General features: G+C 42.0%; 1 protein-coding gene across 1 annotated transcript in view; it reads left to right on the top strand.

Moving 5' to 3' along the window:
- LOC126106633 (zinc finger and SCAN domain-containing protein 12-like) overlaps window positions 1-18,038 on the top strand; it is a 174,853-nt gene that overhangs the window by 35,900 nt on the left and 120,915 nt on the right. Inside the window, exons 3-4 of the mRNA XM_049912988.1 lie at window positions 4,141-4,200; window positions 9,953-10,009. Of these exons, the coding sequence (XP_049768945.1) occupies window positions 4,141-4,200; window positions 9,953-10,009 (117 nt within the window). The remainder of the gene's footprint in view (window positions 1-4,140; window positions 4,201-9,952; window positions 10,010-18,038) is intronic.

Here is an 18,038-nt window from a genome sequence, read left to right on the forward strand (position 1 = left end):
GAAGGCAGTCCCTTAGGGGTCGCCAGAAGTCGCTGAAGCAATTAAGGAGCATCAGCGAGCTCAGCGTAACCGGCACCATTCCCTCGAGCACCTCACAGCCTTTAAACAGCTCCATGCCTGCGTTTGCCACCTAATCAAATGACAGAAGCAGGAGTGTTGGGAGAGATAAGTCTCGACCATTGGGTGCCATATGTCACCTTCCCAAGTGTGGGCAAGGATCAAACATATTTGCGGGTACCAGACCCCCAACAGCTGTTCATGGTGTTGCCATAAATGGCATGTTATCTACCAATGCCATCCTGATTGCCGAGCACTTTACTGAGCACTATGCTCGAGTCTCTACATTGGAAAATTACCCCCCAGCCTTTCGCACTCTCAAACAGCGGCTGTAAGGGAAAGTCCTCTTGTTCACAACATGCCACAGTGAATCCTATGATGCTCCATTTACAGAGTGGGAGCTCCTCAATGCCCTTGCACATTGCCCCGGCACAGCTCCTGGGCCAGATCAGATCCACAGTCAGATCTCTCATCTGACTCCAAGCAACATCTGACGTGAAGGCGTCTTTCCATCGCAGTGGTGGGAGGGCACCATCATTCAGGTGCTCAAACCCAGTAAAAACCTGCTTGATGTTGATAGCTATTGGCCAATCAGCCTCACCAATGTTCTTTGTAAGCTGCTGGAATGTTTGGTGTGTCAGAGGTTGGGTTGGATTGGGTCCCAGAATCACGTGGCCTACTGGCTCCATGTCAGGGCAGCTTTCACCAGGGTCACTACCATTGATATTCTTGTGTCCCTCGAGTCTGCCATTCGAACAGGCTTTTCCAGATGCCAACACCTGGTTGCTGTCTTTTTAGATGTATGAAAAGCGTATGACACAATCTGGCAACATCATAACCTTACCACATTATACAAATGGGGTCTCAGAGGCCCGCTCCAGGTTTTTATTCAAAACTTCCTGTCACTTCATACTTTCCATGTCCAAGTTGGTGCCTCCCAAAGTTCCCCCCATATCCAAGAGAATGGGGTCCCGCAGGGCTCTGTATTGAGTGTATCTCTATTGTTAGTGGCCATTAATGGTCTAGCAGCAGCTGTAGGGCTGTCTGTCTCACCTTCTCTGTATGTAGATGACTTCTGCATTTTGTACTGTTCCACCAGTACTGGTGTTGCTGAGTGGCGCCTGCAGGGAGCTATCCACAAGACACAGTCATGGGCTCTAGCCCACAGTTTCCAGTTTTTGGCTGCAAAGTCGTGTATTATGCCCTTCTGTCGGTGTTGTATTGTTCACCCAGAACCAGAACTTTGCCTTAATGACAATCCATTCACTGTGATGGAGACTTATCAAATCTTAGGACTGGTTTTGGATGCCAGATTGACTTGGTTTCCTCACTTTCGTCAGCTCAAGCGGAAGTGCTGACAGCACCTCGATGCCCTTCACTCCCTGAGCAGCACCAACTGGGGTGCAGATCACACTAAGCTGTTGCAGTTCTACAGAGCCCTTGTTCAATCCAGCCTTGGCTATTGGAGTCTGCTTTATAGTCTGGTGGTGCCCTCAGCATTGCGTTTACGTGGCCCAGTGCACCACTGTGGCGTTTGCCTAGTGACAGAAGCTTTTAGGACGAGTGCGGTGACCAGCATCGTGGTGGAGGAAGGAGTCCGTCCATTGCAGGTTAGGCGTGCACAACTGCTGGCCAGTTAGGTTGCACATGTTTGTAGTTGTCCTGCACATCTGAATTACCATCTCATTTTCCCACCCATGGTGGTTCATCTCCCACAGCAGCGGCCCAGGTCATGGTTTCCAATTGCAGTTTGTGTCCAATCCCTTCTTTCCAAACTGGAGTCCTTGCCTTTACCACCTATACTTAAGGTCCATTCACGTACACCTCCATGGTGTTCACCTAGGCCATGGCTTCGCCTGGACCTTTCAAATGGCCCTAAGGACTCAGTTAACCCTGCAGCTCTCCGCTGCCACTTCCTCTCAATTATTGACATGTACCAAGACCACGAAGTGGTTTACACTGACGGCTCAATGGCTGATGATCGTGTCAGCTTTGCATATGTCCGTGGAGGACATATTGAACATCATTCCTTGCCTGACGGTTGCAGTGTTTTCACTGCCGAGCTGGTGGCTATATCTCGTGCTATTGAACACATCCGTTCATGCACTGGGGTGTCAGTTCTTCTGTTTACAGAACCTTGATCAGCCTACAAGCTATCGACCAGTGCTAACCTTGTAATCCTTTGGTAGTGACCATCCAGGACTCCATCTATGCCCTGAAACGATCCAGTCATTCAGTGGTGTTTGTCTGGACCCCAGGTCACGTCGGCATCCCAGGCAACGAACTTGCAGACGGGCTGGCTAAACAGGCTATGTGGAAACAGCTTATGGAGATCGGCTTCCCTGCAACTCGCGTGCATTCAGTACTACTCTGCAAGGTTTTGCAGCTTTGGGAGACGGAATGGCACTTCAGTACACACAACAAACTGCGTGCCATTAAGGTGACTACGAATGTGTGGAAGACCTCCTTGTGGGCCTCTCGCAGGTGCTCTGTGGTTCTCTGTTGGCTCCACATTGTCCACACTTGGGTGACACACAGCTACCTCCTGTGCCATGACGACCCATCTCAGTGTCGGTGTGGCAATCGGCTGACAGTGGTGCATATCTTGTCGAGCTGTCCGTCTTTATCTGCCCTGATATGGACTCTTCAGTTACCAGACTTGTTGCCATTAATTTTAGCTGAAAGTGCCTCATTGGCTAATTTAGTTTTATGTTTTATACGTGACAGTGGGTTTTATCATTTTATATAAGTTTTCGGACATGTCCTTTGTCCCTTTGTGTTCTCCACTCTAATGCTTTTATGCTGGATGTTTTAATGTGTCTCAGAGTGGCTGGCTTTTCCTTTTTATTATTGTGGTCAGTCAGCCAAGGTCATTTGCTATCTGGTTTTTATCCCTTATACCTGTTTCTTACTTCTCTGTGTGTTTTTTTTCCTGTTTTGTCCATAGTAGTGTCGGTTGTCCTACTGTCGTTCTTCTGGTTCTTCCATTCTCCAGTTATTGTGCTGTACATCTCCTCTCTTTTCTTCTTTCCCTTATGTAATTCTTTTACAGGGAACAAGGGACTGATGACCTCACAGTTTGGTCCCTTCCCCTCTCCTTTAAACCAACCATCCGAGAGTGGAAGCATTTCCAATACGGTTAAGTTTGTATACAGTTTGTGTGCTGCTGTGGTTAAAGTATACCACCCATGGCAAACTGACCCTATCCAAAACCATTGCTGATGCAACTGTGGGGCACCAAAGACCAGAGGTGAGAGTTGCGACTGATGGCTGCAGAGATGTGTACAGGTCACCCAGATGAACTGAGGGGCCACCATCAGTGTCTGCTCAGTGAGCTTTGCGTCATATGGTCCTCCACAGCAGGCACGTGGTTCATCCGCCCGTGATGCCTGCTGTTCATTAGCAACAGAGGCTGGAATCTGCATTCCAGTACTGCAGCTGCACATCCATTGAGTGGCGATAGGTGGTCTTTTCAGATGAATCACATTTTATGCTCCTTAGACTGAAAGCAAACACCTGCAGCAATTGCTGGAAGGGTGCAGGCCGAAGGACAGAGCATTATAGTCTAGGAAATGTTTTTGTGGTCTTCTGTTAGTGATCTCGTCATTCTGGAAGGCACAGTAGATCAACACAAGCATGCATCTATCCTTGGGCACCATGTCCACCCCTACATACAGTTTGTTTTTCTATGACACAATGGCATCTACCAGAAGGACAATGCATCATGTCACACAGCTCACAGAGTATGTGTGTAGTTTGAAGAGCATCAGGATGAGTGTACTGTAGTTCCCTGGCCACCAAACTCCCTGGATTTAAAGCCAGTTGTGGGTCTGTAGGACAACCTCAATCAGACTGTTTGCACTGTGAATCCTCAACTGGGAAACCTAATGCAGCAGTTCATGGAGTCAGAATGGATCCACACCCCTGTCAGTACCTTCCAGAACGTCATTGACGCTCTTCCTGTATGCCTCACAGTAGTCGGACAGGGTGTCATGTTAATGTGACTGGACAGTGTAATTCACAATTTTACTTTTCTTCATGAATGTGAACCTGTGTGGACTCATCATGTCTTCTTACTTGCAGATATCAGCCGACCCATATGAGCAGCCAGAAACTGAAGAGTTCTATATTGAAGAAGGAAATGTAAGTATTATCCGTTATTCCTGCCTATACATGCTAATGTTTGGCAGAGTTTTTGATTAAATAGTGCTATTTTTACATTGTATCAGTGCTAAAAGAGAGAATAACTGATTGTACATGTTCAGGCTAATAAGGAGGAGGATAATGTTGAGTGTCACATTTCGTCAGTTATAAACTTCCCCTCCATTCCAAAACTCCTAATTTTTAACAAATTCCTCTTTATTTGTATTTGAATGTCACACACTACTATTATAGAGTAAGAGCTTTTTTTTAAATCCAAAGTGCAATTGTTCCTCTTTTTGTGTTTCTCGAGCTAGAATGATTATGATTTTCTCTCTAAGCTAAACCTGAGCGTTGTCTCTTAATCGATTAGGCCTAGGACCCACCTTTATGTCACTGTGGGTCAGCTTTGACGGTGGCCCACATATTGTTGGACTGCCTGCTTTTAACTCTGCTCAGGCAGACGTTTGCGCTGCTTGATACGCTTCCTGCACTTTTATCAGATGAGATTGCGATGGCCGATTTAGTTCAGAGTTTTATTCATGCAGGGGTTTTTTATCACTTGATCTAAGTGTTTCTCCTTTTTTGTGTTGAGTCTGGCCTTTGGCTTACGATTTTAGACTGGGGTTTTTAGTGCGTTACCTGGTGGTTGGCTTTTCCTTTTTTGTTTCTATGGTCGGCCAACCACTGTCACACTCGGTGTGATTTTAATTCCTTTTTTCTGGTCTCCGTCTGTGTCTTTCTTGTCCTGTGTCGTCTCTTGTCATCTCCATTGTTTGTTCTTATTCTTTGTGGGTATTTCAAGTTCGTGGAAAAAGGGACCTATGGTGCTAGTAGTCTGGTCCCTTCAATCCTACAAAGCAACCAACCACACTTCCCTCCAGTACTAAATTGGTGATCCGTTGATGTCTCAGAATGTGTCCTGCTAACCGATCCGATCTTCTAGTCAGGTTGTGCCACGTATTTCTTGTCTCCTCTGTTATATTCTGTACCACCTCATTAATTACATGATGTATTAATCTAATCTTCAGCATCTTTCAAAAGCTTTGATTCCCTTCTTGTCTAAACTGTTTATCATCCATGCTTTACTTCCATACTTTGCTACACTCCATACAAATACCTTCAGAAAAGACTTCCTGACACACAAATATATACTCTATGTTAACAAATTTCTCTTCTTGAGAAACTCTTTTCTTGCCATAGTCAGTCTACATTTTTTATTCTCTCTACTTCAACCATCATCAGTTATTTTGCTCCCCAAATAGAAAAACTCATCTACTACTTTAAGTGTCTCGTTTCCTAATCCAATTCCCTCAGCATCACCTGATTTAATTAGACTACATTCCATTATCCTCGTTTTGCTTTTGTTGATGTTTATCTTGTATCCTCCTTTCAAGACACTGTCCATTCCGTTCAACTGCTCTTCCAAGTCCTTTGCTGTCTTGACAGAATTACAATGTCATTAACAAATCTCAAAGTTGTTATTTCTTCAATTGCTTCCCTTTCATCACCCTCAACTCTTACAATGCTGTCTCATTTCTGTACATAGTGTAAATAGTCTTTTGCTCCCTGTATTTCAGCCCTGCCACCTGTAGAATTTGAAAAAGAGTATTCCAGTCAACATTGTCAAAGGCTTTCTCTGTAATGAGATTTTCACTCTGCAGCAGAGTGTGCACTTACATGAAACTTCCTGGCAGATTAAAACTGTGTGCTGGACCGAGACTCGAACTCGGGACTTTTTTCTTTCGCAGGGCAAGTGCTGTACCATCTGAGCTACCCAAGCATGACTCACTACCTGGCCTCACAGCTGCCAGTACCTCATTTGCTACCTTCCAAACTTCACAGAAGCTCTTCTGCAAACCTTGCAGAACTAGCACTCCTGGAAGAAAGGATATTGCAGAGACATGGCTTAGCCACAGCCTAGGGGATGTTTCCAGAACGAGATTTTCACTCTGCAGCGGAAGAAGAACTTCTGTGAAGTTTGGAAGGTAGGAGACGAGGTACTGGCAGAATTAGAGCTGTGAGGATGGGTCGTGAGTCGTGCTTGGGTATCTCAGATGGTAGAGCACATGCCCGCGAATGGCAAAGGTCCCGAGTTTGAGTCTTGGTCCGGCACACAGTTTTAATCAGCTTTCTCCATGTCTACAAATGCTATAAACATAGGTTTATCTTACCTTAACCTGTTTTCCAATATAAGTATTGCTTTGCTTGTCACTACATTTCTCCAGAATCCAAACCAATCTTATCCGAGAAAGGCTTCTACCAGTTTTTCTATTCATCTGTAAAGCATATAGTTTGGTAATTTTCACATCTGCTGACAAATTCTTTCCATGGAATTGGAATTATTATATTCTTCTTGAAGTTGAAGAGTATTTCACCTGACTCGTACATCTTGCACACCAGATGGAGGAGTATTGTCATGGCTGGCTGTTCCAAGGCTATCAGTTGTTTCGACTTAGGTCACTCAGTACCGTGTCAAATTCTTCCCGCAGTATCATACCTTCCATCCCATTTCCTCTATGTCCGTTTCCATTTCTATAATATTGCTTTCCAGTTCATCAATCTAGTAGTTGTTGTTGTTGTGGTCTTTAGTCCTGAGACTGGTTTGATGCTGCTCTCCATGCTACTCTATCCTGTGCAAGCCTCTTCATCTCCCAGTACTTACTGCAACCTACATCTTTCTGAATCTGCTTAGTGTATTCATCTCCTGGTCGCCCTCTACGATTTTTACCCTCCACGCTGCCCTCCAATGCTAAATTTGTGATCCCTTGATGCCTCAGAACATCTCCTACCAACCGGTCCCTTCTTCTTGTCAAGTTGTGCCACAAACTCCTCTTCTCCCCAATCCTATTCAATACCTCCTCATTAGTTATGTGATCTACCCATCTAATCTTCATCATTCTTCTGTAGCACCACATTTCAAAAGCTTCTATTCTCTTCTTGTCCAAACTATTTATCGCCCATGTTTCACTTCCATACATGGCTACACTCCATACAAATACTTTCAGAAACGACTTCCTGACACTTAAATCTATACTCAATGTTAACAAATTTCTCTTCTTCAGAAATGCTTTCCTTTCCATTGCCAGTCTACATTTTATATCCTCTCTACTTTGACCATCATAAGTTATTTTGCTCCCCAAATAGCAAAACTCCTTTACTACTTTAAGTGTCTCAGTTCCTAATCTAATTCCCTCAGCATCACCCGACTTAATTTGACTACATTCCATTATCCTCTTTTTGCTTTTGTTGATGTTCATCTTATTTCCTCCTTTCAAGACACTGTCCATTCCGTTCAGCTGCTCTTCCAAGTCCTTTGCTAAGTCTGACAGATTTACAATGTCATCGGCGAACCTCAGTTTTTATTTCTTCTCCATGGATTTTAATACCTACTATGAATTTTTCTTTTGTTTCCTTCACTGCTTGCTCAGTATACAGATTGAATAACATCGGGGAGAGGCTACAACCCAGTCCCACTCCCTTCCCAACCACTGCTTCCCTTTCATGTCCCTAGACTCTTATAACTGCTATCTGGTTTCTGCACAAATTGTAAATAGCCTTTCGCTCCCTGTATTTTACCCCTGCCACCTTCAGAATTTGAAAGAGAGTATTCCAGTCAATGTTGTCAAAAGCTTTCTCTAAATCTACAAATGCTAGAAATGTAGGTTTGCCTTTCCTTAATCTATCAATCTAGTACAGACCCTCTATTTACTCCTTCCGCCTTTCCCTTCGTTGCTTAGCACTAGTTTGCCATTGGAGTTATTAATGTTCATACAGCTGCTTCTCTTTCTTCCAAATGCCTCTTTAATTTTCCTGTAGGTGGTATCTAATTACCCCTAGTGAAATATGGTTTGAAATTCTTAAATTTGTCCTTTAGCCATTACCAGTGAGTATGAATATGAAGTGATGATGGGCAAGATGGGTAGCTAGATGCATGGATGTTAGTTACTTAAATGTGATACGAGAGATTATGCTGATGTCTGCAACAGGTGGATGCTAGTAGTGCCACTGATCACATTAAAAAATAAATAACTCACTTTATGTCTCTGTAGTGTTTGTAGTATATTACGCTTTTATAGTTTGTCATTCTTAGATTAAAATCTTCTCTTAGTCATTCAGGAAAAGTTTGACAAGGGTGCAAGTTCAATAATGACCCATGCAAACTCTTCCTCTAGTTTATACATTATGCCATTAAATTTGGTGCTATTAAAGAAAATGGTTCTGTATCTTGTGTTACCCAAGGATTTCTGTTGTGTAGCTGTTATTCTACTGCCTTCACCATTTCGGCTCTCAAAGCTACCCACTCAGCTTCTATTGTTACTTGCCCCAGTTTGTCATTCATTGTCTGATGCTCTCTTTGAAACTGTCAATAACCTAACAAAAATAGCACAAATCATTAAATTGTAGCATATGGGTAAAGGGAGGTTAATTAATGGACGTTAAATTCAGGAGGGTGGGGGAAAGAGATACATTAGAGACAATTTCTGCTAATTCCTAGAACTAGTATTAAGTGAAGAATCCAGATATGTACTATATCGATGCCTACACACCAGTCTTGTAGGAACTTTGGGGACAAGGTAGGCTGATTACCTTATGCACAGAGGGATTTTAGCAGTCACTCTCCCCACACTCTTTACATAAATGGAATGGGAAGAAATCCTAATATACGAGATAACAGAAAGTATCCTCAGCCACACACTTGTGGAGTGTGTTGGTAGATGTCTATGTTATGGTGAAGTGCTGGTATACCACAGTTGATTTCCTTATGTAGACATTGGCAATGGCAGGCATTTGTGTCCTGTGATGATTGCGTCAGAAAATTTAGTGGCATGCCAATTCTGTATTTGTGTGGGTGACACCTCATGCTCACAAGCCCTCAATACTCCGAGAGGTACTGTTTGCCATCACTACAATCTCACTGCTTCTTACTTGGAGTGCTAGAGGAGTAGGAGGGGAGGATGTACTTTCATATTGCAGCTGCTTGGCTATGAAACAAAATTTGTGTCACTAGACATTGGATAGTTTGTAACACACTGTAAAATGGAAAGCATATAGTTACAGCACAGCACTTCGTACATTCTTTGTGAGTGAGCTTCAGATAAAACTTGTGACTGATATTATTGTTAAAGCCACCAGTGTCTCCTATAAGCTTGAACTGGTAGGATATAAAGGGGTTGGAGCAAAAATAAGAAAACACCAAAGGAAATGTGTGCTTGAACATACAGTAAATGCAGGTACTAGCCGAGCCTGCAGGTTCCGCTGTTGTAACTGACCACACACAGCACCTGTGAAATGTTCTCAATACCTTGTGGTCAGAATAGTGTTCTGTGTAGCTGTGAGTGCAATACATCAGAGCTAAGTGACTCTGAATGTGGACCAATTGTTGGTGTCTGTATTGCGGGTGCTTCCGCAGGTGAGGTAGTCCCAGTGTTAGGCGTTTCAGGAAGATTTATTCTGCACACAGGGAAGGCGAAATAATATGATCCGCTGAAGTCTGAGACTGCTGGAAGGTATTTTAAAAGCCATGAAAGGCATGATAGTGCTTTTGGCATTTCCACATTGTTGCCACCCCACCCCCTTATAAGTTCTGCGAAGTTGCATTTACTGTGCCTTTATCATAAAAAATATTAAGAATAGAATCTCTCCTTTCACAAAGGATTTAAATTTCTTTGTGTGTGTGTGTGTGTGTGTGTGTGTGTGTGTGTGTGTGTTACAGATGAAGCTACATTAATATAATCCACATTAATTTTTGCAGAAAGTGGAAATTTCTGAAGATGATGATGTGTATGAGCCGATAAAGGTGAAGAAAGAGGTAAGTAATGTCATAGAGAGTTTCTCTCTGTGTACGCCAGATGTAACTTCCATAACTAGTCATGTGGAGGGGCCTGTCGTAAAGTTTTATTACTTTGAAAATAAAATAGTTACATAATTTTTTGTTTGTTTACAGGTACATGTTTACAGTCCTGGTACAGATTCAAATCCTTGTACCATTTTTCTTGCTAGATGAGCTAAAACAAACTGGTACAGTACAGTGGTGAAGTTCAATGTGGGGTGTGTCATTCGGTTTTAATTCCCCTAGCAGCGTACTATGGTATTGTAGAACAGGGATTTGAATGTGTAGCTAGAGTGCAGACATGTACCTGTAAATGCACAATAAAGGTAAGGAACTTTGTTTTTTAGTGGGGTGATTAAAACTTTAACCCTCAAGCAGGCGCACTGCGATTCATAATCCAAGCAGGCAGGTGGTGTACTTTGTACACATCTAACGAACATCTCTCTTTATGTCAGCAAGGTAAACATTTATGAGCAAAATCACACTTTAATCTTACTCTAATTAAACAACTATGAAATAAACATACATTATATGAGCCAAATCACTGCTTAATTAAACAGTAATAAATGAACTTCTATTATGTTACTCTGTTGTTGCATACAAGTGTTACCCCCAGTAATGATCAACTCTAAGCATTAAACAGAGCAGTTTGCATCAGATCCCACCCAGCCACTTATTTGATTACTAACAAGGGAACCTCCCCATCGCACCCCCGTCAGATTTAGTTATAAGTTGGCACAGTGGATAGGCCTTGAAAAACTGAACACAGATCAATCGAGAAAACAGGAAGAAGTTGTGTAGAACTATGAAAAAAATTAGTAGAATATACAGACTGAGTAGTCCATGCGAAGATAGGCAACATCAAGGACAATGGGAGTCAAGGAGCGCCGTGGTTAGTGAGAGCAGCTACGGAATGAGAGGACCTAGGTTCAGGTCTTCCATCGAGTGAAAATTTTAATTTTTTATTTTCAGTTTATGTAACAAACTCTTATGTTTTCATCACTTTTTTGGGAGTGATTATCACATCCACAAGAAAACCTAAATCGGGCAAGGCAGAAGAATCTTTTTACCCATTCGCCAAGTGTACAAGTTAGGTGGGTAGACAACATATTCCTGTCATGTGACGCACATGCCGTCGCCAGTGTCATATAGAATATATCAGATGTGTTTTCCTGTGGAGGAATCGGTTGACCTATGACCTTGCGATCAAATGTTTTCGGTTCCCATAGGAGAGCCACGTCCTTTCATCTACTAATCGCACGGTTTTGCGGTGCGGTCGTAAAACACAGACACTAAACTTATTACAGTGAACAGAGACATCAATGAACGAATGGGCAGATTATAACTTTGTGAAAATGAAGAAAGTAAAATTTTCAGTTGAGGGAAGACTTGAACCAAGGACCTCTCGTTTCGCAGCTACTCACGCTAACCACGGGACCACGGTGCTCCTGAACTCACATTCTCCTTGATGTTGCCTATGTTGCGCATGGACTACTCCGTTTGTATATTTTACTAATTTTTTTCATAGTTCCACACAACTTCTTCCTGTTTTCTCGATTGATCTGTGTTCAGTTTTTCAAGGCCTATCCACTGTGCCAACTTATAACTAAATCTGAGGGGGGTGCGATGAGGAGGTTTCCTTGTAAGTACCTTGTAGATGACTGCCTCATCATGGGATTGTGCTGCTATAGCTCATAATGTGGGTCATTTTCGTGCATGCATCATAAATTTTTTTTTCACCAAGCGTGATGTTTATTTTCTATTATTGCTGCTGATTTGGATGTATGACAACATGCCTTATCACTGTCTTAGCTGAAGCAATAACAAAGGAATAGGTACAACCTTGCAGTTTTAAAACAACACTCGAATGGAAGAAGACAATGCTATTTGTGGTTGGGGTACTTTACACTTAGGTGCACCTGCTCAAGGATTAAGAGAACACCTTCCTAAGTAGGTGAGCGCTAGTTGTACTCATTAGGTTGTTTGATGTACTGAAGTAACTTGCAGTGGCTGGCTTCTGCATGTTACTTACAGCTTGAATCATTCCACATCCCAGGAGGCTCTCTTTCATGATGTGGTGTGTGACGCACGCATTCACATAATTGATTGGTCTTGATGGGCAGTCAATCCACCACCTTCAGTGCAGATGCACAATTATGTTCAACCTCCTGTGGGGATATCAAGAGTAGTGAGCAAGGGCGACATCGACAGGGACTGCAGATAGGCAGTGCTAGGTGGGAATGTAGGTCAGTTGAGAGGGTGCTGATACAGTCCACGCAGTTGTTATAAACACTGTGTCCAGATCCCAGTTTGAATCCCGGTCCAGCACAGATTTTCACTCATCGCCGCTGATTCTATATGAACCCCCAAATGCAACAGACATAAATATTTCCTTGCTTTTGCTTTCCTTTCTCCTTCCCCACCCTAATTTACATATAATGAATAATCTTGCACTACTGTCTCTCAAATTGTAATATGATAACTAATAATGTGAAAGACAATTGATTACCATACAGAGTAAGAATAGAAATAGACCCAAATGGAAACTTTCGTATCCTCTCTCTCTCTCTGCGCATGAAATAAAATGTTTATGAACCTGAAAAAAGTCAATCCACAAGTTCAAGTAAACATAGTCAAGAACACAACAAGAATCAGCTTAATTTTTCAAGGAACTCCTCGACACAATAGGAATAGTGACCGATGAGGAAACTCTTCAGTTTCAAGTTGAAAGCATGTGGATTACTGCTAAGATTTTTGAATTCTAGTGGTACCTTATTGAAAATGGATGCAGCAGTACACTGCACACCTTTCTGCAACACGAGTTAAGGAAGTCCAATCTAAATGCAGGTTTGATTTCGGGAGGGAGGGAGGGAGGTAGGTAGGTAGGTGTCAAAATACCCAGTCTCCCAACAGGGGTTGACAAAAGGTTTGTGAACTTACACCACTTATTGCCCGAACCGCCCATTCTGATTAAAAAATGTCCTTTTATAATGGGAAGAGTTACCCCAAAATATAATAAAATACGACATATGCAAAGTAGACTAATTTTCATGTCGAACGATCACTCACTTCAGATACCATTCGAATAGTAAAAATGGAAGCATTAAGTCTTTGAACAAGATCCTGAGTGTGGGCTTTTCACGACAGCTTACTATCTATCTGAACACGTAGAAGTTTGAACTGTCCAGTTTCACTAATTATATGCCCATTCTGTGAAATTGAGTCAGTTTTTGTTGAATTGTGTACTAGAAACTGTAAAAACTGAGTCTTAATGTGATTTAGCGTTTATTTTCTACAAGCCATGAACTTATGTCATGAACTGCCCTATTTGAAACTGAGCCAATGTTGCACACAACATCCTTTACTATCAGGCTTGTGTCATCAGCAAACAGAAATATTTTAGAGTTACCTGTAATACTAGTGGACATATCATTTATATAAATAAGGAATAGAAGTTGCCCCAACATTGATACCAGGGGCACCCCCCCCCCCCCCCCCCCACTTCACTGTAACCCACTCAAACCTCACATCACAGCCATTCTCAACACTGTGAATAACAACCTTTTACTGTCTGATGCTAAAGTAAGAGGTGAACCAATTGTGAGCTACTAGCTTCTACCTAAGAATTAGAAACACAAAAATTCTACATCTGCATATATGCTCCACAAATCACCCCACAGTGCGTGGTGGAGGGCGGCTTCCACCACTGCTAGTCATTCCGTTTCCTGTTCCATTCGGAAATGGTGCGAAGTAAAAACGACTGTCTATATGCTTCCGTATGAGTCTTGCATTCTCTTATCTCATCTTTGTAGACGTTACATGGGATGTGTGTTGGTGGCAGTACAATCATTCTGCAATAAGCTAAAAATGCCAAATCTCTAAATTTTCTCAGTAGTATTTTGTAAAAAGAACTTCATCTTCCCACCAGGGATTCCAGTTTGAGTTCATAAGCATTTCCGTAATACATGTTGCCCAAACCTACCAGTAACGTATCTAGTAGCGCACCTTTGAATTACATTGGTGTCCTTCCTCAATACAACATGGTAGGTATCTCAAACAATCAAATATTACTCAAGAGTAACTCCCAAAAGTGTTCAGTACGCGGTCTGTAGAATTTTTGGAATAAACTGAAGTCAATCCTTTGCCTTCCATACAACCAACCTTACATGCTCATTCCATTTCATTTCGCTTTGCAATTTCATGTTTAGATGTTTAATCGACATAACCGTGTCGAGCAGCAGACCACTAATATTGTATTCAAACATTACGGGATTGATTTTCCTAGTTATCTTCATTCAGGGCACCAAATAGGAACTCTGTCAAAGAGATCCTGTATCCTCCCGCAGTCACTCAACAACAATACTTTCTTGTGCACCACAGTTCCATCAGCAAACAGTCACAGTTTGCTGCTCATTGTACCCAGTAAATCATTTATGTATACAATGTATTTAAAAAAAATATTTGATATTTTGAGATGTGGTAATATGGACCAAAACAAGAAAAATTTGTCCAGTAAACAAGGCTTCTGGAAGGCATACCTTAAGAGCTATGAGCACACTTGTTCACTTTCACTACTGTAAAACATGTCTTGTCTTCTGAGCAAACTATGAGCACACTAGTTCATTTTCCCTACTGTAAAACACGCCTCTTCTTCTGAACAAGTGCTCGTAGCTCTTAAGATATGCATATTAGAGCTCATGTTTACCAGACATTTTTGTCTTGTTTTTATTGGTAGTACATTCTCTCAAGATATGAAGTACTTTTTTTGACACCCTGTATAAGAAACGCTAGGTCCTAGAACACTTCCCAGAGGCGGTCCTGATCATACCTTCATCTCTTCTTTCAGTACAACATACTGTGTCCTATTATTTAAAAAGTCTTCAAACCAGTGATAAGAAGTATGTCATTTTTCTAATTACTACAAATTTATGCAACTTTATGAAGCAATCCAAGCAGTGGATTTTATCACAGGCTAAGTATTTGAATTTCACTGGTGGAATTGTGAACACGGCATATTGTACTCGTAATTCACACCAAATCATACCACAGTAGTGACACCACCCAGTATTCCCTTCCACACTCTCTACATCATGCAGGTGATGGGATATTTCATACTGCACTTATGTAGGAATATCAAGAGCAGATGAAACTTGGTGGCATATTGACTGGGTGCCGAACTGGGACTGTAAATTAGAACCCACACTTCTGTGGCTGAATCACTGACCAGGCACAATGCTCAACCTGCCATCACAGCTTCACAATAGCCAGTACCTATTCCCCTATTTTTCAGACTCTACAGAAATGACCTGCCTGCCTTGGTGCTATAGCAGTCCTGGAAGAAACAGGAAATGGCTTAGCCACAGCATAGGTTACTTTTTCAGAATGAATCATTCATTCTGAAGCTGTGTGTTAAGTGCAGAGGAGAAGTGTTGTTGGAACAGCAGCTGTGCCCAGGGGACTCCGGCAGGAAGAGCACAGTCTGCAAAAGGTGGTGATCTGGGTTCATATACTGGTTTCAAAACAGCACAGTTGGCACTACAGAGTGAAAGATTCATTGTGGGTAAAGGTTGTTAATACCAACAACTGTTGGTTGTTTGATAATGTTTTATTTGAACTTGATACTGGATATATTTTTTATTTCCATGTTCACTTCATGTAGTAAGCTTGTGCCAATCCGTATTTATATGACCATTTTTTGGTGCCTTTTTTCTGCATCAAGGAGCAGTGTAGCTCTTCTGGTTATCTTAATCCACAAACTGACGGTATTTTGTTCTTTAGGTGGCCAAAATAGCTGGAAGATAACATCAATGGTGCCAACAGGAGTAACTTAGAAGTAGTGTAGTGAAGTAACTTAAGTCACATAATAAAGACAATACTGCAGGTCCAAAATGCATACAAGTTAGGTTCCTTTTGGAGTACGCTGATGTAATGGCTCAGTATTTAGCAGCCATATGCAACCAGTCATTTGTCAAGATTCATGCAGAAGGAATGGAAAGTTGCACAGGTCACACAAACATACAAGAAAAGAAATAGAAGTAATCCACTGAACTCTAGACCTGTTTCACTGGCATCAATTTGCAGTAGGAGTTTGGAATGTATCCTATGTTTGGTTATCATCATACCACAAAGAAAAGAATCTATTGACACATAGCCAGCATGGATTCAGAAAATATCATTTTTATGAAACACAGATGCTCTTTATTCACATGAACTAATGACTGGTATTGACAGGAAACCTCATATTGGTTCCACATTACTAGATCCACAGAATGCTTTGACACTGTTCAAAAAGATTTCAGGCTTGCAGCTGGTCATCGTAAACTTCATTGCTCGATATTTTGGCTCGACAACTGCCAGCCATCTTCAGGTAGGCTGAACGAGGACTGATGAAGACGTTCTCCGCTCCATCTTATATAGTGCGCTGATAGTACTGCCCCGCATGCGTTGCAGTCGCAGAGACAGAAGGGCCACATCACCTGGCGACAGTGCCCTCGCTGGTGGAACTGCAGTACTCAGCTGCCGTCAGTATTGTCACTGGCCGTAGCTATTAAAGTCTTCTGGTGTCTTCGTCTCAAGCAAATTTCAGACATGACGGGATTCCATGCGTTATTCAATTGGTAACTACTGTCAGGGTTCATTAGATTTCCTGCAATGCATATTTCAACAGATGCTTTGACAGTGGAGTCCCAAAAAGTTGTTGCTGTGGCCAAAATCGAAGTTTTGTCGTACTCCATTCAATGTCCATTAGAAATACATTGTTCTGCAACTACAGACTTACTGGGTTGCCGTAGGCGAGTGCAACATTGATGTTCTGTACAACGCTCTTCCACTGTACGCGTTGTCTGTCTTATATAGGCCATACCACATTGACATGGTATTTTGCAAATTCCCGCCTTCCGCAGTAACAAATCATACTTCACCAATCACAGCAAATCTGAAATCTTAGAAGGCGGACGAAAAACCACTTTCACATGAGAATTATTAAGAATCCTCGTTATCTTGAAGGAGCTTATATTTTCGTTAATACTCTGCAGTGGGACACTGGAGTGTTGCTGCATGAAACAGGATCCTTAGGAGATAGGATTGATGGACGACATCAGAAACATTCAAAGGAGGATAGCTCATTTTGTATTAACATGAAACATGGAATAGAATGTAACAGACATAATATGCAAGTTGGGATGGCAGTATTTGTAACAAAGGTGTTTTTCATTGCAGTGAGATCTTTTCACAAAATTTCAGTCACAAACTTTCTGCTCTGAATGCAAAAATATTTTGTTCACTCTCACCTACTTATGGAGGAATCAGCATTGTAACAAAATGAGAGATCAGTGTTTGCACCAAAAGATGTAAGTGCTTGTTTTTTCCACGTGCTGTTGGAAAGAGAAGTGTTTTGATGAACATTCTGTGTAGCACTTTATTGTGAACTGAACTGCAGTGTAGTCATGCAGATACAGGTCACAATGACTCCTTGAGAGCAATGTTTCACTAGAGTTTGATTCCAATAGTTTCATCAGAATTTTTTGCCAGTGGAAATTGAAGGTTTTGAAAACATTAAAAAAATGTTACAGTTAATGGAATTTTTTTTTTTTGCCTGATATGTGGCACTTGTTCATCATTGTTCATGTGCACATGTTGTTGCCTCCACCACCACCACCACCACCACCACCACTACTACTACCTGTCACTGCAGCTTGACCAGCCTAAGTACAGAATGGACAAGAGGCTTTGGAAGTTGATGGGGATTACAGCTGTGGAGGTGGATGGGAAGAGGTTCAGAGTCTAATACCATATCTTGACATTCTTTGCTAAATCTCACAGAAAAAGCTTTTGATGACACAACTTCATCTGAGCTAGGGAAAGGTTTAAATTTTGCACTGATGCCAAAACATTTGCTAGTGGTTATTTTTATTACTTCTGTTGAACAGGCTGTTTTTAAACTACCTCCTGATTATGCAGAGGGGGCAAGGAGGGAGGAATGCCATGTGTTGACAGGGCACATCCACCC

This window comes from Schistocerca cancellata, chromosome 10 (genome assembly GCF_023864275.1).
Source record: "Schistocerca cancellata isolate TAMUIC-IGC-003103 chromosome 10, iqSchCanc2.1, whole genome shotgun sequence".
Lineage (NCBI taxonomy): Eukaryota > Metazoa > Arthropoda > Insecta > Orthoptera > Acrididae > Schistocerca > Schistocerca cancellata.